General features: G+C 38.5%; 1 protein-coding gene across 3 annotated transcripts in view; it reads left to right on the top strand.

Annotated features, from left to right (window-relative positions):
- Positions 1-27987, top strand: part of Samsn1 (SAM domain, SH3 domain and nuclear localization signals 1) — a 141923-nt gene that overhangs the window by 27625 nt on the left and 86311 nt on the right. For all 3 annotated transcript variants that reach the window (XM_034515736.2, XM_034515735.2, XM_076943088.1), the window contains 3 exons: positions 4357-4394; positions 6427-6513; positions 10433-10515. In XM_034515736.2, the coding sequence (XP_034371627.1) occupies positions 4357-4394; positions 6427-6513; positions 10433-10515 (208 nt within the window). The remainder of the gene's footprint in view (positions 1-4356; positions 4395-6426; positions 6514-10432; positions 10516-27987) is intronic.

The following is a 27987-nucleotide window of genomic DNA, read 5'->3' as shown; positions in this document are numbered from 1 at the left end:
CTATAGTTCCAGAAGGGAAGGATGGGGGCTAGGGCATAGTGAGAAAATAGTAGATCAATGAAAGATTAAAACCATCAGGAAACTCAAGCCCCACGTCTAATGTGTAAGGGCTTGAATGGCTCTGTTCTTTCATCTGTGCTGTCTGCAACCTACTTCTCTTACGCTGGTTCTACTCCCTGTGTGCTGCTCTCCTTGGCATATATCACATGGCCTTGGCAAGTCCAACATCTTGTGGTCTTAAATGTAACCCAGGATTCCTTTATATAGCTTTACCCAATGGCTTTTCAAGACCTCCCTGACACAAGCCTAGCTTTAGCAACTCACCATAATGGTAGAGGAAGATGCCATGACCCACTTACTCATGTGGACAGAACTATGTGGACAATATTGCCTTGTTTGGCTGCCAACTTGGTGTGAGCCCACCTCCCCTTGAATCACATTGGCAGTAGCTTGTGTTTGTTATTGCCTTTTAGGAGCAAAAACTTCTTTAAGGCCTTTTCCTTTCACAAGCTGGAAGATTAGCTAGATGGTTTCTTATCCAGATGGGGAAGAGCCATTCCCTTTATTCCAAATGCATTTTGACCTCTCCGTAACGGTGCACATTTTCCTTAACAGCCATAGCCTCTTTCCCAGCTCAAGCCTTGACTTGAACATTAGACTTTCCAGTGTTTCCTTTCCTCCAGACTGTTATCTTTTAATGATTTCTGCCCCATTTGCTCTTTTCTCACTGTAGATGTGCTTAAAGGTATCACATAATCATACAACAGAATCTGTATCAGGCTACCTTGAAATCTCCTCCACCAAAGAAGTTAGTCCATTACTTTAAAATTTAAGCTCAGGCAAGTTCTTGGGGGAACAGGAAAAAGTAGCCATATGTTTTGCCCAAACATCGAAAGAATGGTCTCTAGCCCAGTTGTTAATATTGATCCCCTCAAATACCTCTTATGCTTGGTCTTCATAGTACACAGGCCCTCAGCACTATTGCCTTCCTAGCTCCTATTAGAATGTCCTATTGAGCTCTATTTGGAGTCTTTAACTGCTGTTCTAGTCTAAAGTGTCCAAATTTTCCACAACTGTGAATAAACCCACATGGTCAGGTCTATCTCTGCAATACCAGACTACCTGGTTCCAACTTCTGCCACAGGTTTTTAATTTTTGTTCATGATCAAGGCAACTTATAAAAGGAAGAGATTATTTGGCATATGGTTTCAGAGAGATAAGAATCCATTATGGCAGGAAAGCATGTGATCATGCATCAGGTATGTCGGCGGGAGCAGCAGATTAGCTCACATGAAAAACCACAACCAGGAAGCAAAGGGAGAAAGCATAAGATGACATGAGTCATTTAAAACCACAAAGCCTGTCTTTAGTGACATACTTCCTTCAGCAAATACACAATTCTGAATCCTTCCCAAATGGCCACCTACTAGGGGTCAAGTATCCAAATGCCTAAGAGTTATGGGGTACATCTCATTCAAATAATGGCAGTCACCTAACTTGACATACACAGAGGTACATAACAGACATCCTGTCTTAAACAAGTTATTAAGTAAGGACCTGAAGTTATCCTCTGGACTCTACGCATGCACCTTTGTTCACAAAAAGGCGCGCGCGCGCACACACACACACACACACACACACACACACACACAAAGACAAACACACACAGAGACGCTCAGACATACACATACACACACAAACACATAGGCACACACAAAGTAACATACATACACACATATATAGGCATACACACATACATAGGCACACACACAAACACACAGGCACACACAGAGACACACATACAGAGAAACATAGAAACATACACAGAGAAATACAGGCAGACACACGGTCACAAATACACATACAGACACATATACACAAACTCACAGCCACACCCACCCAAACATATATACATTTACATAAATACACACAGACATACAAGCACACAAACACAGATAGACACACAGATACACATATATTCAAAAATACAAACACACATCCACACACATATATTCATAAATAGAGATATACATACATAAAATTTTAAAAGATAAAATAAATTCATTTCCTGTTGGCCACCTGCTGCTGGGATTGTGGCCTACCCTTGAAAATAGTTTGTTTCCCCAGCGAAACTCTTTGAAGAAATCTCAATTTTTATTGGCAAGTAGTTAGAAATTGGAGATAGCTTTTGTGTTAGGAAGGCATTATGTGTCCACTTCTTCTTTTGGCTATAGGACCCATCTTCTCCAGACCATGCAGGCTTTGTGTGTGCTGCATCAGACTGTGAGTTCATATGTGCTGGGATCCTGTTGATTGAGAGGGTCTTCTTTCCTCAGTGTCCTCCATCCCATCTGGTTCTTGCACAGTCTGCTTCCTCTTCCCCAGGGTTACCTCAACTGACTTTTGGGTACAGCAGAATTCATTAGAAGTCATCTTATTACTGTGGAGCAGTAGTATTTGGTTTTCCTCTAGATAAGTGGCCTGTCTACATTCAAGCCCTTTGTCACCTGAGCAGTTTAACATATGGATTCCATATTGTGAAATGGGCTTTAGCTCAGTCAGATATTGGCTGTTTAGTCACAAGCCTTGTGTCACTTGCATTAGCACATTAAACAAAATGTTTGCAATTAGTTTTGCTTTAAACCCGAGGTTTACAGAAAAGGCTAAACTTGACTTTAAGGACTATCAACCAAGTTGGTTATGTGCACAGGATGTGTGGATTTATCCACACAGACAAATCAAACTACTTCAGTCATCATACTGCTATCCTTTGTCAAAGAAGCAACAGTGAAGACGAGTTCACATTTTCAAGCCTGAACAAGCATCAATACTGTTTTATCTTTACTCATTTTAATCTCTGATTTCTATCCCCACTGGGTATTTTTATAAAGCAGAACTCATACATATGATTTCATGCTTCAATATGTAGTTATAAAATAAGAACGATTATTTAAATATGTAATCACAATACCTCTACTTCACTAAACACAAACAAGAAAAATCACATAATACCCACACATCTTGAGTAAATGTTAAAAGGTCAAGTTCCTTTGTAGAGGTGGCTTCTGTCAGGCTCCAAATAAGTACAGTGCTTAGGTTCATGCCTTTCAATATATTTACCTCCACTTCGTTGTTGCAGATCCTGATTTACACACGCCAAGTCTTTGAACTTCGATGCTTCAGTCGTTGTAATATTTTTTTTAATACATACTCTTTCTGTACACATTTTTGAAGAAATTTTGTTAGATGTCAAAATACAGTAGATTCAACTTACACACACACACACACACACACACACAAACACACACACAAACCTCTGTATGTATCTTTGTATGTTTTCAGGGTCTGGGTACTTTCTATTATATACAACTCTGATCTGTTCATCTCTATTATTTTTTTGCCATGACAGGCTTGCTCAGAGAGATCTGACGGCGCTATAGAGCACACATTTACCCATTAAATTCCTAAATAAACCTCAGCACCAACTGCTAGTTATTTTCCATATATTTTTTCTTTCCTACAGAGTATAATGGCTATATATATACACACATATATATTATGTAATATATATGTATAATGTCATATAGTATTATATAATCTAATGTAATTTATATCAGTATTGCAATACTTAGAATTATAGCCATCACTCTATACAGATTCTTTGATATGTAGACATAAAATTAACATGCATATTTTTTTAATTTGTACTGAACAAACAGTAGCATCATTCCTGTCATCAGTCTCTAAGCCAAACACTGAAACAATTAATGTCATATTATTCAAAATGTAAATGCAATAAAAAGCCTAGAAATTATTTGAAATAGGATAGTGCATGTATAGATTATATGCAAATATGATCTGGGTAGATCTGGGTCTCTATCAGTCTGTCTTTCTCTGACGCTGTTTCTCTCTCTATTTCACTCTCTCGCTCCGTGTGTGTGTGTGTGTGTGTGTGTGTGTATGCTTGTGCACATGTGCATGCACATGCATGCATACAATGGAGAAAGAAGCATCAGAAGAAATGTCTGAAACTAAGTTCCTACAGATGTCTGGGGATGAACGCCTGGAAAATTGATTCCCCTCTATTTATTTTTATGTAGAAATAGCTCAACTCTTTCCATTTTCAGGTTTCATGGATATTAATTCATCCATATTCATATAAATTTCCAGATCAGAATTGTATTTGCATTAACTATGATTTGTCATCTAAGTCAGGAGAGTTCAAGACCATAGTTGACCTCAAAGAGAGGTAAAATTTATTTCAGCTCTCAAAGGCACAGTATATGTTATAGTTTCTGTTTAATTAATATCCTACTTATTAAATCTAGACCTAAGTTTCTGCTTCTTTTGTTCTAGGTCATTCCAGAAACTTCCACCTGAAGATAAAATATTTGGTTAGTGATTCTTAAAATTATTTGTGAAAATGATGTGCTCAGTTTCCCCAAGGTTGTTCTCATCTGCTCCCATGTCCACAAAGCAATAAACAACCATTGAAAGTCAATTCAGGTCACCTTTAAAGTGTGTAGAAAAAATTAAAAAGAAATATGATTCTACTTATTATAAAACAAAGAAAATAAATCATTGATTTATTTGGTATAATTCTTTTAATATTTAAAAGAATATTTTTGTTGGCAGTTTATTGGCTAATTGTCTTCTAGCTCTCCACACTCAGCTTTGTGATCTGTGGTCAAGGTGACCTCTTAGAGAGATTTTCAGATCTCATAATGTACGAGCAAATGAAAAAGAATCAGGATAGTTTTATATTAAAACAAAATGCTTACTCCATTTTCTTTTTACAAAGCAAATCTGCTCAGTTTTCACCACAGTAGCATTTATCATGAAAACAATGGGTAATTGGTTTGATTTGACTTTTTATTCTTAAGTAAAATTAAATTCTGATAATGTCATTTAGAAAGTCCATGGGCCAGCACTCTATCCCCCCCAACCCTCGTCTCGCCTCCCCTCCTCTCCTCTCTGCTCTACTCTTCTCTCCTTTCCTCTCTTCCTTTCTCCCCTCCTTTCATGTCTCTCTCTCTTCTCGCCTCTCTCCTCTCTCCTCCCTCTCTTCTTTCTCCTGTCGCCTTTTCCCTCTCTCTTCTCCCGTCACAGTAGAATACTCGGAGTGGCAACTTTAGTATATTCTCAATACCAAACCATCTGGTTTATGCAGTCAGGAGGCCATTTTGCATGGAAGAGGGTTTTTCAGTGGGTAAGAGCCTCAGCTATACAAGCATGAGGACCTGACTTCAACTCTCTAGAATTCCCTGTTAAATCTGGGCATGACCATACTGCCTATAACCCAAAAGCTGTAGGATACAGAGACCAAAGATCACTGGGGCTTGTTGAGTGCCAGCCTAACTCTTGGTTTAGTGAAAGACCCTGTCTCAAGGGAACATGATGGAGCATGATAGAGATTTTCCTCTGGCTCAGCATGTGTGTCTAAGCATATGATCCACAGCTAGACACATGTGCACCACACACACACACACACACACACACACACACACACACACACACACACATCCATACCCTTTTTCCACCCCCACCCCAGCAACAACAATAGCAAGAATTAAAAGGATTTCTTTTTACTCCAGTGGGTAAACTTGCGGGTACTCCTTTTTTCTTCTTTCCCCCGCAGAACATAAGAATCTGGAGTCCACTCCCCTTTCCTTCTCTTTTCAAAACTGATTTCTTGTCACTATCTAGAAGGTTCTACTGACTCAGGTGATGATCTTAATCTACCTAAGATATCTACACTTTTGATTCCCTTTGGCTGATACAGACTATGTCTTGTCTTATTTGTCCGTGTCCACAGAGTACTAGTGACTGTAGACCGAACACAGAATGTTGTGTCTGTGCTCCATTTTAGTAGCACGATTTACAATTTGATTATGTCAGCATATGACAGAGACTGTAGAGTGGGTAGTCTTTGCTAAGTGGCATGGTGGGGATGCTGCCCCATCACTGGGAGCCATTTCTCATCAGTCAAGGTTTGCTCCAGCGTGCAGAGGACATGAAGTGAGTCTTTCTAGCCAAGAATTTGATGGCGCATGAAACTTCATGACTCCATATTCTGTCTTCACACTTAATCACTTTGTTAAAATGATGGCGCATATTGAAGGTAGGGTCACTGTCATTTATGCATGAGCATGACAGTAAATTCAAGAAAGCACTAAAGGAACAATAGAATCAGAAGCTCCTAGGAAGCATCTGAGGACCACTGTTGTACAACATCTGTGTGAATACTTAGGGGCTTTTTTACATAAGTGAGGAGTCTGTGGCAACTGTTCAGGGACTAGAATTTCATACAAGGGGCTAATGACTATCAAGTTATAACTGTGTGCTCAGACTGCTTGGTTTTAAAATCCTTCCATACTTGACAGTTATTACTGTGAAATGCTGCTAACAGTTTTCCATTTACTTCAGAAGGAACAACTGTGTATGACACAACCTGGCAGGAACCCAGCAAGGCTGCGCATGATTGCCACCTCAGGAGACCCTGGCAACTGACAGGTAATTGCTAACTTCAGCTCAGTTGACTTTGTGTTTTCTCAAAGTAATTTAAAGGGCAGTTAGGAAGATTTATGTTTTTTATTAAAAATTAGTAGGTTGTTGGGGTCTAGTTAAAAAGAAAAAGCAACTGTGGTAAGATAGAAGAAATATCAATGAATTATTGACATATATGCATATTTATACATGTACATATGCATGTACATTTATATACATATACAAATATGTACATATGCACATACATATATGTACATATGCATATACGTATATGTATATATACATATATGTACATATATGTATGCACATGTACATCAAAACATAGCTAAACATATAGAAAGGAAGTAAAATCCAACTATGTTATCAGGTGAATAGCACAACTTTATTAAAGATTGGGTAATGTTTTACTGAATAATTTTAGTCAATTTTTAATATTTAAAACTTTTCTGCAAAAATCCTAAATGAAATAATTCTGGATTACCTGAAATATTTTCCTTTAATCATCATGAAAGACTATGTTGAATGTTATTACCTTAGGTTGGACTTTGTCTAACAGCACAGACACCAATGATAGCAATCTGTGACAGAGCAAATGATCTCTCCTCTATCCCCTGACGGTTTGCTTGTGTCCACCCATCCAGTCTGTCAGTAAGCAGGATATATTTGAGATTGCTTTAGAATTATCTGTGTAAAAGGAAGCCAGAGGAAATATGGCCAGAAATAGAACTTTATCACACAGCATTCTAATTCCTACACTGCTTGCCTTTGAAATGTGCTGCTTTGTTTCATTTACATTTATAATTTAATGCCAAGAGGCAAATAGTTCAGTTAGAGGTACAGTGATGAAGCAGAAAAGGTTCCTGGCCATAGGTATCATAGGTGCCATAGGTGAGGTGCTTCTGTTCTGCAATCTTTACCTTTTTTTTTTTTTTTAAAAAAGAAACTTGTACATAATCATGACCAGCTTGATATGACCGAGGTTCTTGAGTCACTCTCTTCTCTCTCATTCTCTCATTTTCTCTGTCTCTTTCTCTTTCTGTCTCTCTCTGTCTCTCTCACATGGTGTGTGTTGTGTGTTGTCTAAAAAATTCGGCAGACATTTCTAGGCAGAAGCAGCTGAGTCACAGAACATTACCTAGGGATTAATGCTCAGAGGAGTTGATGGCTTGAAACCATGGCTGTCGGAGCCGTTATAAATCGAAGGCAGAGACGGAGTGAGGGAGGAGGCCACAAGCTGCAGGCTCAAATTTTATGGGTGTACTAACTTCATTTGCAAGACTCAGAGTATTTCTAAGCAATTAGTGCCCTCCATATCAACCCATAATATTTCTTTCTCGTTTTAAACACTACTTTTAAGCTGTTAATTGCATAATTACTTAAGAGCGGTTTACTGTGCCTGAGGATAGGCAGGCTGTGCTAGTGGTGTGAGGTGCAGATGGGATCATGCTTGGTGGCTGTCATCAACAGTGTCTGACTTTATAGTACACTAAGAAGGAATTGTAAAGACAGCTACCGCCACACAGGAGGAAATCTATAGAGACGACACTTACGGAGTGATATTAACTCTTCCAGAATCAGTTATAAATGCTAAGATCAAAACAACAACAACAACAAAAATAATTTCTCTCTATTTTAATTCCAAAACAGTATCTCTATGTGACACATATATATTAGCAGCACATTAGTCCTAGAGGTTATTGGTGCCTAATGCTGAACATTTTAAACTTAATTTTAGTTTATGTGTATGGGTGTTTGGCTTGTATGTGCGTCTACATAACATGTTCACACATGGTATTTGTGGAGGCAAGAAGAGGACATCAGATCCCCTGAACTAGACTTAGAGATGGCCGAGGGTCACCATGTTTGGGCTGAGAGTCAAATCTCTGTCAAGAAAAGAAACCAATGCTGTTACCTGCGATGCCATCTCTGCAGACATAATGTTAAATTTCTATTTAACCACTGATATTTTAGTTGTTGATGACATGAATGTAGTGCAATGTCAATATACTTTATTTTTGAAAACGAAATCATGAAAATGAGTTCAGTACCAGAAGCAAAGATCTTTAGTGTGTTTAGTTCACTTCCTTTCTCTCTAAGAAGTATTTGATCTAAACTTGCATTTGTGCTAAGAAAAGACAACATCTGCAAAATAAACATGGAGAAATTGACTGCTTAGGGCTTCCAATTGAAAAAAGTATGACAGGTTAGGTGTCTATCTAAATTAATCAGTAGTTTTAGTTTAATTGTATTTTTAGCTTCATAAACAGGAAAACTACTCATATTATTCATTTTAAAGTCAATGTCAACTTGAAAAATCTTTACGTTTATTGTGGCTTTTATTTTCTGGATAAAATTCTGAGAGGAAACTTTCAAATCTAGGAGTTGGAGTTTAACTGGAATCAAATTATGCTGTGAGTGAAATAACTTTGGGAACCAGATTTTCTCATTTTATAGTACATAGAGTGAATACTGGGCCAACATCTATCAAATAATCAAAATAAAATAAAACAGCTTTGGAGACTTAGGGGTTTTTGATCAGTCAATCAATATGATGGTGAGAGCCTATTTCATAAGTTATAGTTGTAAAGAACTGACGTGATAGTAAAGGTAGTAAGTTAATAAGAAATAAAGTCCAGAAGCCTGACTATCAGTACAAGGAATTTTAACTTCACTTACATCGCTATTGAATTAGTTTAGAAATAAATCTAATCTGTATTTGGCTTTGTAATATTTATTATCAAAGAAAACTGGTGAAGAGGAAGCTGAAATTCTTACTGTCTTCTAAAGTCTGTGTATTAATAAGGATTCTCTAGAGTCACAGAATGTATGGGATGGCTTTCTATATTGAGGGGAAATTTATTATGATGACTTACAATCTGTAATTCAACTCCCCAGCAATGGTTGAATTACAAAAACCACGATCCTAAAACTAGATTTTTATAAAGTTCAAATTCTTGTTAGAATTCTGTATTGTGTTTGCTTTCATTTAAATCCTGCTGTTGGTACAGATAAACCTGGTACTTAGCTGTGAGTTTTCTGCATCTTTTTGACCATAGCTAAGAAGGAGAGTTGGAGACAATCTGTGCCTCCTTGTATGTGCCAGGATGATGGGCCTTGAATGTGAGAAAGAAGAATGCACAGCATAAAAAGTCACTAGTCTGGTGGCTGGTGTCAGTACTCTCATTCATAAAATAAAAGGCTTAGATCAAGTGACCCATGAAGTCTTTTCCTCTTTTAACACATGGGGTGTTTCAGACTTAAAAAAATGAAGCCTCTTTTCAGAGTAGCTGGAAGGGAGTTTCCCTTACTGTTGAAAAGGTTTCATTTAGCTGCAAGCAAATGGATGCCAAAAGCCAGAGTTTTTAACTAAAGCTTGTACAGAAGAATTTTGACATAAATAATTCATGTTGAGAAGACCTGAGCTAATGAAGCTCTCAATGCCAGCGGTAGAAAACTCAGTTTAACAAAAACAGGTGAGGTGGTTACCGCCGGGATCACCGGGATCACCATGTCTTGGAGCTAGAAGTAGCTTTTTGAGAAAAAGAGGAGTTGAGTCCCAGGGAAGTTCCACAGCTTACCCAAGGACCCAGCTGACCAGTGACAAACGATTTTGAGGTTTGATTTGCTAAACTGATATTGTTTTGATCTGTTTCTTATAAAATCAGGTCTGGTTTTTTTTATAACAACAAACAAAGGAGAACATGACCAAGCCAATGTAATGATTGATTAAATAAAAGTGCATTATTAAATTACACTTAAACTTCCTCAATTTGATTTCTTTTTCTTTTTGCTTTTACTCTTTATCGTGCTGGGTTCGAGTCCAGAGCCTCCCACATGTTAAGCCAGCATTCTATCACTGAACTGCCATCACTCTTATACTGTATTTTTTTTGATACTGTTATCTTACTTTTATCTCTTTTCATAGCTCTAATAAATGAGGATGGTTTGCTTTTGAGGAGAAACAAACATATTGTTCAAGAAAAAGAGTCACAAGGGACTCCGTATCAGGTGAGCAATGTGAAGAGTTGGCATTTACATGATGTTGTGCAAACTGTTCTATTATTGAGCTCTACGATACAGCCAGTACAGTGTCTAGTTCTTAGATAGCCAGGGATCTGTTTTGTATTTTGATGTTTCCTGTTGTTGTTGTTGTTTTTTTAATTGCTGAGCTCATGTTCTTGAGAATTGGGATACAAATAAAAAAGAAAAATCAAATGTTGCCTTGAGATAATAAACCATTATGATTATGCAAAGCATCGTGCCCAGAAACCTTTTGCCAAGTAACTCCAGGCCTATTAAATTACTACTTGGGGAGTATTTCTGATAAGACCTCTGTTAACCACTTCAAGATCTTTGGCATTCTTCCGTGTGGAATACATGCCTCCTTGTGTTCACATCTGACATAAACACGTCTGCTGTGACTCCTGATTTAGCCCTTTGAAAACTCATTTGATTAACATAAGAAGTCAAGCAATTAAGAGTGTCTGAATGCTGAGTCTCCCTAGTAACAATCAGTACAACTTCACCGCCAAGCCGTTGCTACTCATCCTATAATAAGAAAAAGTACGCAAGCCTGCGAGTCAACAGTACCACCTCAGGCATCAGGCTGGATTTTTTTTTCTTCACATTTCAGTTACTCTTTGGGTCCTTCTTAATCGTTGTGATCACTTCATTAGAAAACTTAGAACTGGCCTTCATTGGTGCACTTGATTGACCAATAGACAGCGGCTATTCATAACATGAGTTGTGAAGGGGCTGATTTGGTGAGGAAAGAAAGCTCACGTATCGAAAGCCTATCTTATTTTCTAGGCAATGTGAAGTCCTCAAATGAACTAGACAGTGCATCACAGCTTTCAGTCAGCTATAGCTTCAGATGGTTGTTCTCATGCTCCTGGTGTGTGTGTGGGGGGGGAGGTTGAGCATTCTATACTCTGAGCCTTGCCAACATATCCCTGGAGCACCCATCTTCTGGTGGGTTCTCCTTGAACTGCCTGGCTGAGATTACTACAATCAAATCCCTCTCTGAATCTTAGTTTGACTCTTAAACCCTAGTGTGTCATTGGGCAATTTATGGATGCTTTCTGCCTTGGTTTTCATCACTGTAAAATGGTCCATAAGGGCCCCTACATCCCAGGATTGTCACAAAGATGAAGTGAGAGACTCCACTCAGTGAGTACTTAGCTTCATGGCTGGCATTTTGTTGATGCTTGAAAAATATAGTTATCATTTCTTCTCTCTTTTTCTTGTCCCTGCTGCTCCTGTCTTCTTGCTGTTTGTGTTCCACAATGACACTTTCAGAGGCACAGCTGGTAGACATGCAGCCCTATCTTGGTAATTTTAGATAGAACTCAGGTTTAGTATTCAGTGAAACATCATCCAACAGTGAGGAAGAAATAATGGTTGCTGTACAGGATGTGCTCCCTGTCCTTACAGGAAGTGTTCCCCATCCTTGCAGGAATTCCTCCCCATTCTTACAGGTTGTGCTTCCTTCTCAAGATGTGCTGTGTGCCAAGAGAAATCTTTCTTTTGGATTTCAGCATCAACATCACTTAGTATCTAACCATCTGTGAGAAAGGACAAAATAATACAGTAAGGTCTTAGAAGAACTGCTGAGATATAAAGCTTTATTCTCCTACCAGTGATTGTAAGGCCTTAATTAGCTAAGATGAGGAATTTCTAGAACGGTGACCTTCCAATTGTGCCATGTAGTTTATTGCTAAAGGTTACTTGAAGGATTCACATTCAGCAACAGAAACATAGGCTTTATCTCATTCTGAAATCCTCACTTGGAAATATATCTATCTTTAATAATTCTGTTCTTATTCATGATAGGCATTCAGTTGATCTTAAGTATGAAATATTTATCTGTGGGATAGAATGCTTGGGCTTAATGAAGAATGCTATACAAACTTAATAAATTTTTATTAATAATTATTAATAAAAATTAATAAATGGTTTATTAGCTCCTTGTGACTGAAGACAAAGATCGGGGAGGAGGATCCATTTTCAGGGGTAAGCAAATATGGTGTGAATGAGGATACTACCATCCCTGGAGAAAGGTGGGAACTAAAACCGACTGTGGGTTTCATTACTGTTCTGCAAATGGAGACTGCCCAAACACCCTCTGTGTCAGGTGCCCATGGAGACATCATAAAGACAACAGAGCATTAAGACAAACCCTGGAAAGATCCATTGGCATGATCTCAGTCTAGGAAGGGAGTTCTATGTGAATCTCTCGTTGATGCTCACAACTTAAACCATAAAACTCATCGGGACTATGACAGTTGGTGGCACTTATCCATAGAGATGGTGCCCTTACGTTTTCACTGATCAAATCTGAACTTGGCTCAGATCTGATCTTAGAAGATGAGAGTCTCCTGAAAAAAGTGAAGTTGATTGTTCACATCATCATGAAAATTATATACATCTAGCACTGGAGAGATAGAGGCAGAGTCTGGAATTCAAAGAGATAGCCCATATACATGGGAGCTAGTATAAAAATAAAAGAAAATCATCAAGGAAGGAAGGAAGGAAGAAGGAAGGAAGAAAGGAAGGAAGAAAGGAAGGAAGGAAGGAAGGAAGGAAGGAAGGAAAGAAGGAAGGAAAAATTCTCACAAGCTCCCTAAAAGCAGATTAACTTATTAGCAGTGCATATATAGTCATCAGAAAATTTTATTAGTAGCACCATGAAGCATAGTTAAAATTTTAGTAGTTATATGATCATACCTACAAAAAGACAGGTTGCAGACACACACACACACACACACACACACACACACACACACACACACACAGAGAGAGAGAGAGAGAGAGAGAGAGAGAGAGAGAGAGAGAGAGAGAGAGAGAGAGAGAGAGGTTGATTCAGACAGGATCTTAATACATAGCCCTGGTTAATCTGGAACTTGCTATGTAGCCCAGGATGGTCTTACAATCATAGGAATCCTCCTGTCCTCCTGTCACAGCCTCTGGAATACTAAGATTACAGGTATGGTTCACCATACGACGTTAAAACATAAACCAATTTCTCAGACAGAGAATTCTCAAGATGTTTACTTCATGTTCCCTAAATGAAAGGAAGGTTTCAGGACAGATGAAGTGAGGAAGGACTGGGTACCAAGCACGGAAGATGCTCTGGATTGCTTTTCTAGAGCCAACTGCCCAATGAGGATGTGTGCATTCTTGGCTTGGGCTATGTCTGCTGGAGAGCCAGGTTTGTAGAAGTGCTGCTGCTGGGGAGAGTTTGAACCAAAGCAGTTCTCAGCTCTGTGATCATTACACTGACCATAAAGAACATGTTGGAGGGACTTGGCTCTCAGCATTTATTTTGTATCTCAGCTCTTGTTTGTTCTCTGGCAGCAGTCAGTTGATGGCTTAAATCCTTTGTAGCATATTGAAAAGGGCATAAAATATTCAGTAATACAGACTTTGGGCTAATATATTTTCAAAAATGTTGCATGCCTCATTTCTCACGTAAATTTTTAGGTTACATTCAGCCTTCAGAGCATCATTCATATTCATGATAGAAAAGAGGGATACCATTTAGTCCCTTCATTGCTGGTGATATAAAATACTGTCAGGCACCCCCTACTCAGGCTGCACCAAATATTTTTCCCCTGAGCTTTTTTTGCAGGGTAGAACTATCTCTACATTAATCAGTTAATTGCAAGTACATGCATATACATGTGTATGGATACATGCACGTACACACTCCGTCGTATTGTAACTACCGAAATATTAATGATTGTAACGCGTGTTTGCTCAAACATGCAGTCTCAGTACTCAATTTGTGAGGTGCACAAATTCCACGAATCCAAAGACAGCCTGTACTACATAGTGAAATAAATGTCTCAAAAAATATTAAGGGTTAGATCACACCATTACGGGTGATATCTTAAGGGTTAAGGGTTAGATCACACCATATGCATATTGAGCTATTTTCCTTGAAGATAGAGACTAGAGATGTAAGTTAAATATTTGAAATTTTAACCTCTTCTGTAGGACCATGAAAGCCAGCCTAGTCTCTGGTCAGTCACAGGCTAGAAACCATCAGAGAACCCAGGTGATTCTGAGAGGCCCCAAGTGGGACCACGTGATCCTAAGGAATGGCATGCATTTTGCCATGCTCCCAGACTCTAGGTTCCTGACAAGAGGCTGCAGCCCTCCATAGATTTGTGTTGTTTAGTCACTTAGGACAATGCCCCCCAGCCCCTCTACAGGTAGAGGGCATGACTACAGGCCTTGTAACCTCAAGACAGATCTCCATATTAATGAGGTACCTAAAGGCCAGAGGGGCGTAGCCAATTAAACATTCCTTCCCAGACCCTCCTTCCTGCAAAAGGTATTTAACCTCAGGCCCACCCTGAGATACTGGGGTACAGTTTCTCATTAACATTCGGCCATGACAATAAACATCTTAAAACCATGGAATGTTTCTTTTTATTGGGATCAATGGGGATCATGGGGAACAATGGAGCAGGCCTTCACCTGTAGAGTTGCCATCTAATCTCCTGCAGAAGACCTCTCTGCGTTCCCAGCCACAGTGACCACCAACCCAAGCAAGCTGAGCCAGCTGTGATCAAGTCAAGAACTCTCATCCCCATGTGACCCAGCCTGAGTGGAGCTGGAGCAGCTCTCAGCAGTGCCTGGGGAACAAAGAGCCTGAGAACCAGCCAGTCCCCAGCCACCTTTTGGCTTGGGGACTTCAGACTGCGCTCCTTATTCCCGAAGCAGGGAGGGTCCTGCAGCTTCCCATAGCCCAGTACCTGCCTAGCACCAGAATGAAGAGAGTGTAGTCAAACTTTCTGTGCTACTGCCTTCCAGAGACGTCCTAGCCCCGTGGAGGGACACACATATTAACCCAACACTCTTCTATGATTAGAGGTGGCCATGGGCACTAGTTCTAAACAATTGCATTCACACAAATTTCTTGGGAGGTTTTTCAAGGAGGGGGAAATAACTAGAATCTCTTTAGGATTAAACTGCTTGCTCTCTTTCCTGTCTGGAGTCTAACATGACATCTGGTGAGCAAGCAGCCACCTTCCAATTGTGAGGCTAATATTGCAGGAAAGGCATAGTGGGAATAGGCAAAGAGCTTGGTTGGACTGCTGGCTGTAGGCATACTAAAGATGTTGCAAGCTGTATCTGCACTAATGTTCCTGGAACCCTAGCTCCATACCTGCTTTCTGTTCCACAAAGCTGAATACATTCTCAACTTCCTGACTCATCTATCTTATCTTTAAAACAGACACCCTTTAGAAAAAACCTTTATTTATTTATTTATTTATTTAAAACTCTAGATTTTATTCCCCTTCCAGTCCACCCCCGACTGTGGCACATCTCATACCTCCTCTCTGCCCCCTTGTCTCCATGAGGATATCCCCACCCCTACCTCACCAGACCTCTAAACTCCCTGGGGCCTCCAGTCTCTTGGGGGTTAGGTGCAGCTTCTCTGACTAAATCCAGACCCGGCAGGTTTCTGCTTTATATGTGTTGGGGGCCACATATCAGCTGGTGTATGTTGTTTGGTTGGTGTTCCAGTGTCTGAGACATCTTGGGGTTCCAGGTTAATTGAGACTGCTGGTCCCCCTACACAGTTGCCCTCTTCCTCAGCTTCTTCCAGCCTTGCCCTTAATTTGACCACAGGGGGCAGCAGCTTCTGTCCATTGGTTGGGTATAAATATCTCCATCTGACTCTTTCAGCTTCTTGTTGGGTCTTTCAGAGGGCAGTCATGATAGGTCCCTTTTTGTGAGAGCTCCATAACCTTAGTAATAGTGTCAGGTCTTGGGGCCTCCCCCTTGAACTGGATCCTACTTTGGGCCTGTTACTGGACCTTCTTTTCCTCCGGCTCCTCTCCATTTTCATCCCTGCAGTTCTTTAAGACAGGAACAATTATGGGTCAGAGTTTTGACTGTGGGATGGCAACCCCATATCTCACTTGATGCCCTGTCTTTCTGCTGGGGTAGACTCTACAAGTTCCCTCTTCCCAATGTAGGGCATTTTATCTAAGGTCCCCTTTCTTTGAGTCCTGAGAGTCTCTCACCTTCCAGATCTCTGGTACATTCTGGAGGATCCCCCCAACCTCCTACCTCCCTAGGTTGCATGTTTGCTTTTTTTTTCCTGCTGGCCCTCAGAGATTTCTGTCCTTTCATTCACCCAATACCAGATCATGTTCCCCTCTCTGCCCCCCAATCCCTTTACCTCCTAAGTCCCTCCCTCCCCCCTTGTGGTTGCTTCCTTCTCTCTCCCAGTGGGACTGAGTCATTCTCACTTGGGCCCTTCAGCTTGTTGACCTTTTTGAGTTCTGTAGGCTGTATCTTGGGTATTTGGCACTTTGGGGGGGGGATGCTAATATCCACTTATTAGTGAATACACACCTTGCCTGTCCTTTTGGACACCCACTCAGGATATTTTCTAGATATTTTCTAGTTCCATTCATTTGCCTGCAAAACTCAGGATGTCCTCATTCTTAGTAGCTGAGTCGTATTCCATTGTGTGAATGAACCACATTTTCTGTATCCATTCTTTTGTCATGAAACATGTGGATTGTTTCCAGCTTCTGGCTATCACAAACGAGGGCACTATGAACATAGTAGAACATGTGCCCATGTGGCATGGTGGCGTATCTTTTGAGTATATTCCCAAGAGTGGTATTGCTGGGGCTTTCTTCAGGTAGATCTATTTCCAATTTTCTGAGAAACCTCCAGATTGATTTCCACCTTTTTACAATTTTGAAGTTTGACTGTTCCACCTGTGTAGTCAAGTCAGAGAGGTCTGCCTATAGGGAGTGGAAGGCTGAGACTTCTGATTGATTGTATAAACCACACTTGCTTCCTGCTTCCTGGGCTATAGGCACCATCTAGAGTGTATCATTGGTTTCTGGAGATGGAAATTAAATTAATAACACATAGAAGATGGACAAATGGAACTGTCATCAGTCTTAAAATGATTTCTACTGAAGCATATTATTGCTAAGAAGGGTAGCACCAATCAAACTGGGGCTGATTTTGGAGAGAGCTCAACTGATGTCATTGCACTGGATTGCTCTGGAAACTAACAATTTGTTACAATGTGTTAACAAGCTGTCAAGAGAGGCCTGTCTGTGGATTTCATCAGACAAATTTAAAAGATGAAAAAGCTATATGTCAGAAAAGAAAACAAAAGAGCCCAAGGATCCTGTTCAGATAATACTTGTGAATACCCAGGGTGGGCATGATAATGTCGGGATAGAAAAAGGATACTGTGTACTGATTGTGTGTCTTAGATCAGGTACTTTTTATCGGCTCTCTACCTACTGTGGTAGAGTATCTGTTGAGCATGGTAAACTAACCTAAAATGTGGTGGATTGAAACATATTCCTTCCCATATCCTAAGGACAGAAAACTTTGTAATCATGGAGCAGGCTCTTGGAGTCATTATTGGGGTTCCCAACAAGATGTAATCTGAAAACTCAACTGGGGCTGGGTGTTTGTAATTATCTCCCTGTCCCGGTGTAGTAAAGAAATCCAACTGTTTATTAGGAGCTCGTTGAAGGTGTTTTGTTCCCTGATAGCCCCCCTTTAAGACTGTTCTAGTGTCCTCCTTCAGGTAGAGGAGAATAGTCAGAAGATGTTTGTAGATACATTTTAAAACTGTCAGATCTATTTTGAAGTTATGGATAGTAACATGTGGAGGAAATTTTACCACCCAAGATCTGGGCAACACCAAGAACTTGAAAGAATGGTGGACAAAATTTTTTCCCTAAAAAGAGATTTGAATCCCTGTCAACAGAAGATTATTTACATGAGGACGTTCATTTGGTAATTTTATTAGTTACTTCTCTCATTATTGTGATTCAACACCAGACAACAGCAATGGAATGAGGGAAAGGTTTATTATGGCTCACACTGGATGGTATCTATATAGTCCATCATAGTGGAAAAGACAGTGTGGAGTGTAAACCAGTGGTCATATTGTACTGGGAAGCTGAAAGGCATGAATGCCAGACTTCATGTGTTCTCCTTTTTATTCAATACAGAGTCTCAGCCCAGTGGTGAATGCCAACCACATCATAAAGATTTCCTTCCTAGGTAAATCCTTATGAGAACAAGCATGTCTCTTACATGATTCCAAACCCTAACAAGTCTTGGCAGAGGTCACCTGAACAGTGCAAAAGAGACACAGAATATTAATATGGAGTATATCTTTTCTTTCCATTCACCAAAAAAGTTAGACTGAATTTCCTCATTTCCATGTGCAAAGTTAAGCTGCAGCTACATAAAAAGTGAATGTTCCCTTTTAAGCTAAGTTTAAACAGTCTTTTGGCATAAGTTTGATTCAAAGAGGAAATACTTAGTTCTCAGAAATGAATTTTGTGAATGAGCTACATCATTTAGTCAAATTACATCCCTATATACATGTGGATATTTTCCTTTTGGGTCATTTTATTAACAGCTTGGGAGTGATCGCTTGAAATTTTATCAATTTTTTCCATTCATATTTAAATGGAATTACCAAAATCAATAATGACTTGTAAATATCATCTCATAACTTCCTCTACATCAGACTATGGTGCATCCTTACAGCATGACATGACAATGATAACATGATCCTGGTAACTGATGGTTCCACAGGCTGGATCCAGTAGTAAAATAACACACACTGTCTTAGGACTTTCTTGGCTTACTTCAGCTATTCTGGTAGTTTTCTGTGTCCTGTCTCTTCTGATAATAACTTACAACCTAGAAATGGAAACTTTTCTCTAAGTTTGTACTTCATAGTGACCAATGAACCTTATGAGCCATAATTGTTGGCTTGAATTTATTGTTCAAATTCAACTTTTAAATTGTATTACATTTAAGTTGTCAGTAATAGAAATTTTTCTGGTTATCATAAATATTAAACAAAATGATATGGTCACTGCTCCCTGAAGTTGTTCAAGAAACATTTCATATTTTCCTCTCTAAATCCTTTAAATTTCAATTGTGGGCCCCCTTCCAGAATAAAAAGAAGGTATGATTTTTAAGCCACAAATATTTATTATATAAACTTGTGGAGGCTGAGAAGTCCAAGACCATGGACCTAACAGATTCAGTGTCTGGTGAGGCTCCCTTGCTTCCCTTTTCCCCTTTGAAAGATTTATTGAAAATCATTTAGTATCAAAATAAAAGCTTAGCTCAAACCATAAATACAATCCACAAAGTGACTGTGAACATTACTTTCTGGATTCATACATACTGTATCTTCACAGTACCTCCCTTCCTTCCTTCCTTCCTTCCTTCCTTCCTTCCTTCCTTCCTTCCTTCCTTCCTTTCCTTCTTACTTTTTTCTTCCCTCCTTCCTTCCTTCTTTCCTTTCTTTATTAGAGTGCCGTATGTATGTATGTATGTATGTATGTATGTATGTATGTATGTATGTATTTTTACATCCCAATCCATATCCCACTCCTGGTTCCCTCCCTCATATAGTCCATCCCCAATCGACCATTCACTTCTCCTCTGAGAGGGTGAGGATATTCTGAGTATCCTCACACCCTCGCACATCAAGTCTCTGCAGAATTAGGCATATCCTCTCTCACTGAGGCCAGAAAAGGCAGCCCTGTTGGGAAGAAATTCCACACACAGACAATAGCCTTATGGATAGCCACCTTCCTTTTCTTGTAGAGCCATTGCTGGAGAGGAGTCCATGAAATGGACATGTTTCAGAAGGTCTGGCAAATATCCAGGACAATCATACACATTGCCATATATGTATATATAGCATAATCTATATAGTTTATAGATTATAAACTTGCATAAACTGTACATTCTATTTATGGTTTTGTGTTCCAGACAGACTTGAGAGTACACTACAAGCTAAATTATATAACTTTTTAAATAACAGCTTCTCTTTTATGGAACTTTAATATAGACTTGTAGATTTCCTGCTAATAAATACTTCAGTAAATCAAGTTTTTTGTTTCTTTGTTTGTTTTATGTAGGAAAGAGTGTAATAGTTTCAAAATGTCTTTATGCATAGTCTTCTTAGCAGAGGAATAACGTGTTCACATTTAAGGCTCTATAAGTTTTCTTCACAGCTGGTTTTTGAGGTGTTGATGTTGTTGTTGTTATTTGGTCCAGGGTTTGAGAGCTCTGCTGAGTAGAAAGACACAATCACTAAGTATAATTTAAATACTAACTCTCTTCCCTGAAGCTCTGCCTCTGCTCCTCTTGTGGCTTTTGAGTTTTTCATAAGTAGTTAAATATGAAAAAGCGAAGGAAGAGAAAAGAATAAGTGTATCCCAGTGACCTAGGGGAAAAAAATTAAACAAAGGTCCTGATGCAAGCAAAGTTCTGCACTTGGGTGGGGGTGGGGACATCTTAGAGCAGAAGCAGTCATAGTGGAGGAGACTGCTCCTCGACTCTACCCTTTGCCCACCAAAGTCAAATTGCTCGCTCTTGTTTTCTCAATTTTTAAAGTGAAGTATTGCACTCGGAACCATTTATGTAAAGTGTGGTGATCTATGGTTCACATTAGCTAATTCCCCATTTGTCCTTGGTGTCTTTCTTTCCCCTCCTTTATTCTGTTACTCCTTCCTCCTCTCCTTCCATCCCTTCATTCTTCTCTCCATCCTTTTCTCCATCCTTTCCTCCTTTCATCTTTCCCTCCCTCTCTTCCTTTCTTTCTTCCTTAATGTTTGTCTTGGGGGATAGGGTCTGGCTTTGTAGTGCTGGCCTACTTGGCCTCAGTTTTGCAGTCATCTTGCTTCCTCTCCCTCCCTCTCCCTGTGGGTACTGAGAATAGAAGCAAGCCTCATGTCACAGCCCCCCCCCCCCCCCCCCCCGCTGCTTTGCTAAGGCCAAGAGTCAAGAGTTCATGGAAAATAACAGAAGGCCTCACATCTCTGCACTTATGGACTTAGCAGAGCAATAATGAAGTTCCCTAAAGCATTGTTTTCTTATTATTTTAAAAGGAAAGGCCTGTAGTGTAAACAGTGGAGTGGCTCGCTTAAGGTCACATGGCCAGTAACACAATAGTACCAAGGCACAACATCTCTGATTATCCCACTGGATTTACCTCACAGGTTTTTGTTTGTTTGTTTTTTAATTTTTGAATATTGTTCCTATTATTAGAAATCCATAGGTAATTAATTCAAATTAATTTAAATGTTAGCTCCTTCATTTTCTGTTTTAAACATTTTTGTTCCAGTAGGAAGTGCAACTAAAAGATACCTTTATGAACAGCTCTAGAAATTTCTTCACAATTTCACAACAGGGAGTATCATACAGGAAGTTAGACTGATGTTCCCCTCAAACCAGCACAGCCTCTATTTGCATTTTTCTCTTATGTAATTCTGGCAATTTTCTGCTAGGTTGGATGTCCCTTCAAGGCCCTCCCATGTAAGGGCCAACTCACAAAAAGCAGCACAGCTCCCCTTACAGAAGTGGAGAAATGGCATGAAGTTGCAAATTTTGCATGCCTTGGAGGACAGAATTGTTCATCTGTAATAACCCTCTTCTCCACTGCATTCCCAGAAGGTACCTTATTCTACGATTAGATTAGGTATGCCTCAAACATGCATAGGAGGCAGGAAAGGGAAATCTTGTATTAGGACTTCTTTGGGAATCTTCTGTTTACCCTGTAGGCTAATACATTCACATGAAGGACCTGTTAGAGATTCTAAATACTGTTTACCTCTAAATGTTTGTAAATCCTCTAGCTAGGCTCTCCAGCCCCCACCCGACATAATCTTTCTTCTGTGTTCAACAAAACAAAGCAGTGAATGTTAGTTGTTGTTCTATGATACACATTAACCGGTCCCACCATGTGTAATTTGGGTTGATTAAACACAGTCCTTCACATGAAGACACTGAGATGTGTAAGGCATCCCTGGAAAGGAAGTGCTCACCTTCTAAAAAGGGGGATTCCATTGGATCACATGCCCAGTCATTCACAGCACTGAGCTTCACAAGCTGAGAAAATGTTTCTTTCTCCTTGGCTCCTCCACAGATTGGAAGCTCAATAAATAAATGAAAGTTGAGTGATAATGTCTGAATATGCATATGAGAGCTTTGTTTTAACTAATCAATCTAGTCTATTCCTATAATGGCATTCTCTTGCCATGCTTAGCCATATTTTGGGTGATGATCTAGACTTAGTTTAATTTCATTTTCTATCATTAAATGATAATTCTATAATTATAATCATGTTTGAATGTCTAATGTCAATGTGATAATTTTCTATCCAACTAGAATTATTTCTTTAATCAATATTATTTTGCATATATAAATAACTTTCAAAACGTCTTTGGAGTTGGATGTAATTCTGAGAAACAGTGAAATAAACCTCTGGAAAGTGCCTGTTTTCATGAATTTGCATGAAACGACTCTGGTTGTAATCTTTCATTTCATTACTGTCTACTGGGTTAGTAAATGTTAGCAGATTATTCTAAACTTACAAATTAATTTTTAAAGTATGTTTTAGGTTAAAAATAAAGACCTAGTCTTTTCAAAATGAAGATTTTAATTTGAGAGTTAATAATTCAACTATTAAATTTTCCTTAATTTGTTTTTTTACCATGAAAACAACATACGTGCTTGCAATCCCTTGGTAGGAATAACTCAGCAGTAAGCAGAGGTCTTCCAGCCTGTTTAACACAGACTGATTTGATTATTGAAATCTGCATTCAAAAGACACCGAGCATTATAGAATTTTTTCTGTTAAAAAATAATGCATCCTCGTTGTAGCAAACTCAAAATGTAAAGAAAAAACAAACTTCCTGAAATGGTGTTTAGGAAAAAAACTCATACTAACTTTTTTTACTTTTCATATAAATTACATTATTGTTTTCATTTAGTATTTACTGAGCATAAAAACACTTTCTAAAGCTCTGTGAATTGTTAAAGTTTTAATAACTATGCAAAGAGTCATAATAGGAAATGCAGAGAAAGTGTCAAGTCCATAGAATCTGTCATACAAGTTCACATACATACCTGAGGTTTTCATTCATAGTTTGCATCACAGGTTCATTCAGCAAAGAACCAAAACATAAATTTAAGAAAATACAACCAGTATTTTCACCTGTTGAAGAAATTATATAAGGAAACTTTCAAGTTATTGAAATTCTCTATATTATAGATTCTCTATAGAGATTTTCTTTAGTATACAGATTATTTATAGATTATAGTATATAGATTATCTAGAGCATATAGATTCTCTATAGTATATAAATTATCTATACCATATAATTTCTCTATATAGTATTTATAGTATATAGATTTGCTATAGGGTATAAATTCTCTAAAGTATATAGATTCTTTATAGATTATGTATAGACTATGGTATATAGATTCTCTAAAGATTCTCTATAGTATATATATCATATATTGGAATTCTTCCTGGCAACACTGTTTAAACATGATGATTTGGAGAGGAGCATATTTATAAATCAGAAATTAAGACAAGACAAAGAATAAAGAGATCATTTTTAGCTTGTTCAAAGATTGCCACATTAATTTCCGAGCTTGGTCCATTAAGCAGTGATGGCAGCGTGGTTCCAACAGTTCGGCGGTGGTGTGTCAGTGAGTCTCTACAAACCTGAGTTCACCTCTGACAAAGGAATGCATAAAATCAAAAGAGATCTTAATGCCCATCCAGCGCATGTGAATAGTTATGAAGTTATCTCTCTCTATAAAACTATGCCAATTTAAATATCTTCCCTCTGACTTACTCTCTGTACTGGAAAACTGTTTTTAATTAACAAATAAAGTACTAATTTGGTTAGTCTCATTTTTGAAAATCAACACTTGATCTCTAGTTATTATGCTCATTTAGAAAAAAATTCTTGTAAGGACAGACATTGAGCTAAAACTCAAAATACTTGATTATCACACTGGTTCTATTGCTAACAAAGCAGCTTTCTTTCAATTAAGTCACTTAGGGGTTTCTCTTTGTTTCAAAATAAGATCGCTGACTATATGTCTCGTAATTTCTAACAAAGTTCATAAAATGTGATTGTCTGATTCACTCAGTTCAGTAATTCAATGATACCAATTTCTAATATTTATTCTAAGACCCTAAGTTACACAAAGTATAAGGAAATGAGATATACTTAATTTAGCATTCCCAATAATCTTTTTGTAATATATAAAAATGTATGAGCAAAATGAACTAAAAGATTTTAACACCCATACTTCTAAATTTATATACGAAAAAAGACATATTACGCACTAAATATGTACATATGAAAAACATTTTAAAAATCACATGTAATTACCATTTGGATGGAGATTTGCAGCGTTCAAAGAGGACTCTACCTCGCAAAAAAGACAGCAGTGAAAGGAAATCCAATTAGAGCCTGGTAGATACTTTTCATGAGAAAACGCTAAGCTAGTCTGTAGCAGTGAAGGTGACAAGGGAATAGATTCAAGAAGAGACTCAAGTTGGAGGTGAGATGGACTGTGCTCTGATTTATGGACTGTTCAGTTAGGTTGCTGAAGCTAGGATTCAGTGAGGTGAGGAAGACTGGATGAGCATCTTCTTGGGAAAAGGCTACCAGTTAATTTTAACCATCTTTATAAATCATTTTAAAAAGCCTGTCTGCTATGGGAATCTGAAGATCTGAATAGAATCTTGGAGAAAGATTCAAGTTATGAGGTTTTGTCATTTAGGTGATAGTAGCAAGCTTGGGTCTGGGTGTGTGCATGTGAGTGCACATAAGAAAAAGATGATGAGGTTAGGAGATGCTCCAAAGACAGCCCCCAAGGGATTTCAGCATCTCATCCCAAGAAAAAGGAAGTTGCCAACATATACAGGAACATCTATAAAAAGAAGAGAACCAGTGGAGAGCAGAAAACAAAGTATTTCAGAAAGCCTCTGATTGTGAAACTTCAAGGAGCAGAGGGGTGTGAAATACACACACACACACACACACACACACACACACACACACATTCCTACAAACATTAATTGAAAAAAAGTGGAAAAAAACAATAAAATAACAATTAAGATCTCAGTATATTTCAGTGTTACTGGGAAAGTTCATAAAAAGTAGAGAGTCAAAATTCAAGATTTAAAAAAAAAACATATAAATCAAGTTGTGACTCTCCCCTTTGAGTCTGAATACACGTCCATGTGCTTTACAAAGACCTCCCTGAAGGACCCTGTGCATCTCTGGGGTCTTCCTTCTTTCTCTTTTCGGGAACACACGTAAGAGTTCTCTCAGGATCCCAGCTTTTGAACAGTGTAATTTCCTTCCTTCTGTCCTTTGTCCAGCTGGCCCATTTCAGTTATACAAATCTTCATCCACAGGTCCTTCTTGATAGTCTGCTGCCTCCAAAATTATACTTATCCTCACATGCTGGCTACTTTTTTCTCATTCTAGTCTTTGCCATCATCAATTTTGACTATAAACGACCTAACATCGCCTGGGTAGGGTGTCTTTGAGGAATTATCTAGAACAGGCTGGTCTATGAACATCCTGGAAAGGTTGTCTTGATTGTTGTGGGAGGATGCAGCTCATATTCTTTAGGCAGAGTCATAAACGGTATGCGAAGATGAAGCTAGCTGTGCAGAAGCAAGCAAACAATGAGGCACTTTGCTTTTGGTGGATGTACTATAACTAGCTGCTTCAACCTCCCGCCACTGTGATTTTTCTTGCTATCATGGTCTGCAACCAGGACTTGTAAGCTAAACAAATTCTTTCTCCCCTGAGTTGTTTTCTATTAGGGCACTTATCACAGTAACAGAAATGAGACTAAGACAAGGCCATTATTTTACTATTTTCAGAGGAAACTATGCTAAATACCTAGTCTAAATTAATGAAACCCATTCTCTGGCCTCACACATGCAGCCTCTTAACTCCTAACAGAGAACTTAAACCACATTTTCTTATTTATATATTTTTCTACAGGATTATGTAGAATACAAATTGTCTGAAAGCAGTGACCTTGTTTTCTTATTCAGTGCCATACCTCCAAAATGTGAAGAGAGGGCCTAACTTACATAGGTGCTGGACAAAGTTTTAGTGCTTGACTAAATATCATTAAGTTGATCTATGGAGTGGTCTTCTTAAGGGGTACATAGTTTTAAATTTTGATCACAATTGTTATATACCTAAAGGTAACAGATTAGAAGATAAAGATGAATAAGATTATTTTTAAATGTTTTTAAGTAAAATTTCTTTTTAATAGATACTTTAGTATTTAAAAAAACTTTTATGGTAATATAAATTATGCTACTCAATAACAATAGTCCAGAAAATAATCTGGTCCCAATAAAAAATTTACTGAGAATAATCCATTTATTAGAAAAAATGTATACAACAAATATTTACTGTCTACTACCATCCTAAATATATAGAACTAAAATTAAATGTAGTAGACTGAAGAGTAGTAATTCAAAGATGAGTCAGTGAACAAAAAACATAAAGAATAACAACACTGTGCTTTAAAAAGGCTATTACAGAGTGTGAAGAAAATAATAAAAGGTCAGTTTGTTGTCAAACCTCTGGGCCATAAAATCTCTCTTCTCAGAATTTAGACACTTTCTAAATGCTTCTCTTCCTCTGTCTGGGGGCAAATCATTAACATGAAGATCACCTTCCCTGCTGTTTAACACTTTCCCCCCAAAATAAATAAAAGCCTTTCTTACAAAGTCAGGGAGAGGAGGCTACAGAGCCATAGGTAGGAGCCAATGTTCAGTACCACAATTAAGCTTTGGCTGCAGGAGCAGGTTGCCATATTAAAGGAACCACAGAAAAGAAAAAGGCTGTGAGGTGTCGGCATTCTGTTTCTGGAAGGGGCTGAAGATGAGAAAATAGCTCTTCCTGAATTGCGAGAGGTCTATAAAGCGAAGTAACTCAGAAAGCACTGGGAAGAAATACTGAGAAAATAATACCCAAAATAAATAGCAATGGAAATTGTGTTGAACCAAACATGACCTTTGGAAAGAGAGGGAGGATTCTGCATATCTAAGGGAATCGCATGACGGTGCTCTTTGAAAGATTCAAGCTATTTCAATATTTTCTCGTTTATTTAATGCAGGCAGTATGGTGCGCGCTGACAAAATGTCACATTTCTTCCTTAGGTGCTATTATACACAGACGGAGCATGAGGTTCCTATCGCTTGTTCAAAGTCATTCTTAAAGAGCAAAATAAAATCTGATTATAAATATTGGAAATGTTTGTATGCCTAACAGCTTTTACTGTCGAATACTTCTACGAGCACACAGTGTCTTGTGAAGGAACGGAAAGCGTCTTCTGAGGTGTCACGGGCACATGGTGATGGGGAAGCCAACACGTCAGAGTTTACAAACTGCAATATTTATTGAGGTGCTGTGGGTCAGCTGACCAATCAAAAGAGTGAGAGGAAAACGGGGAAAATATTTTTCAGTCCAGAAATTTCTGTAAATAAATAATCTATCTGTTATCTGTCTATCTATCTATCTATCTATCTATCTATCTATCTATCTATCTATCTATCTACCTAAATATATTCTCACATATATTAATATAACAAAATACTTA

The sequence above is a fragment of the Arvicanthis niloticus genome, chromosome 12 (assembly GCF_011762505.2).
Source record: "Arvicanthis niloticus isolate mArvNil1 chromosome 12, mArvNil1.pat.X, whole genome shotgun sequence".
Classification (NCBI taxonomy): domain Eukaryota; kingdom Metazoa; phylum Chordata; class Mammalia; order Rodentia; family Muridae; genus Arvicanthis; species Arvicanthis niloticus.
The sequence above is the reverse complement of the archived record's forward strand: the minus strand, read 5'-3'. Positions and strand labels throughout refer to the sequence as shown.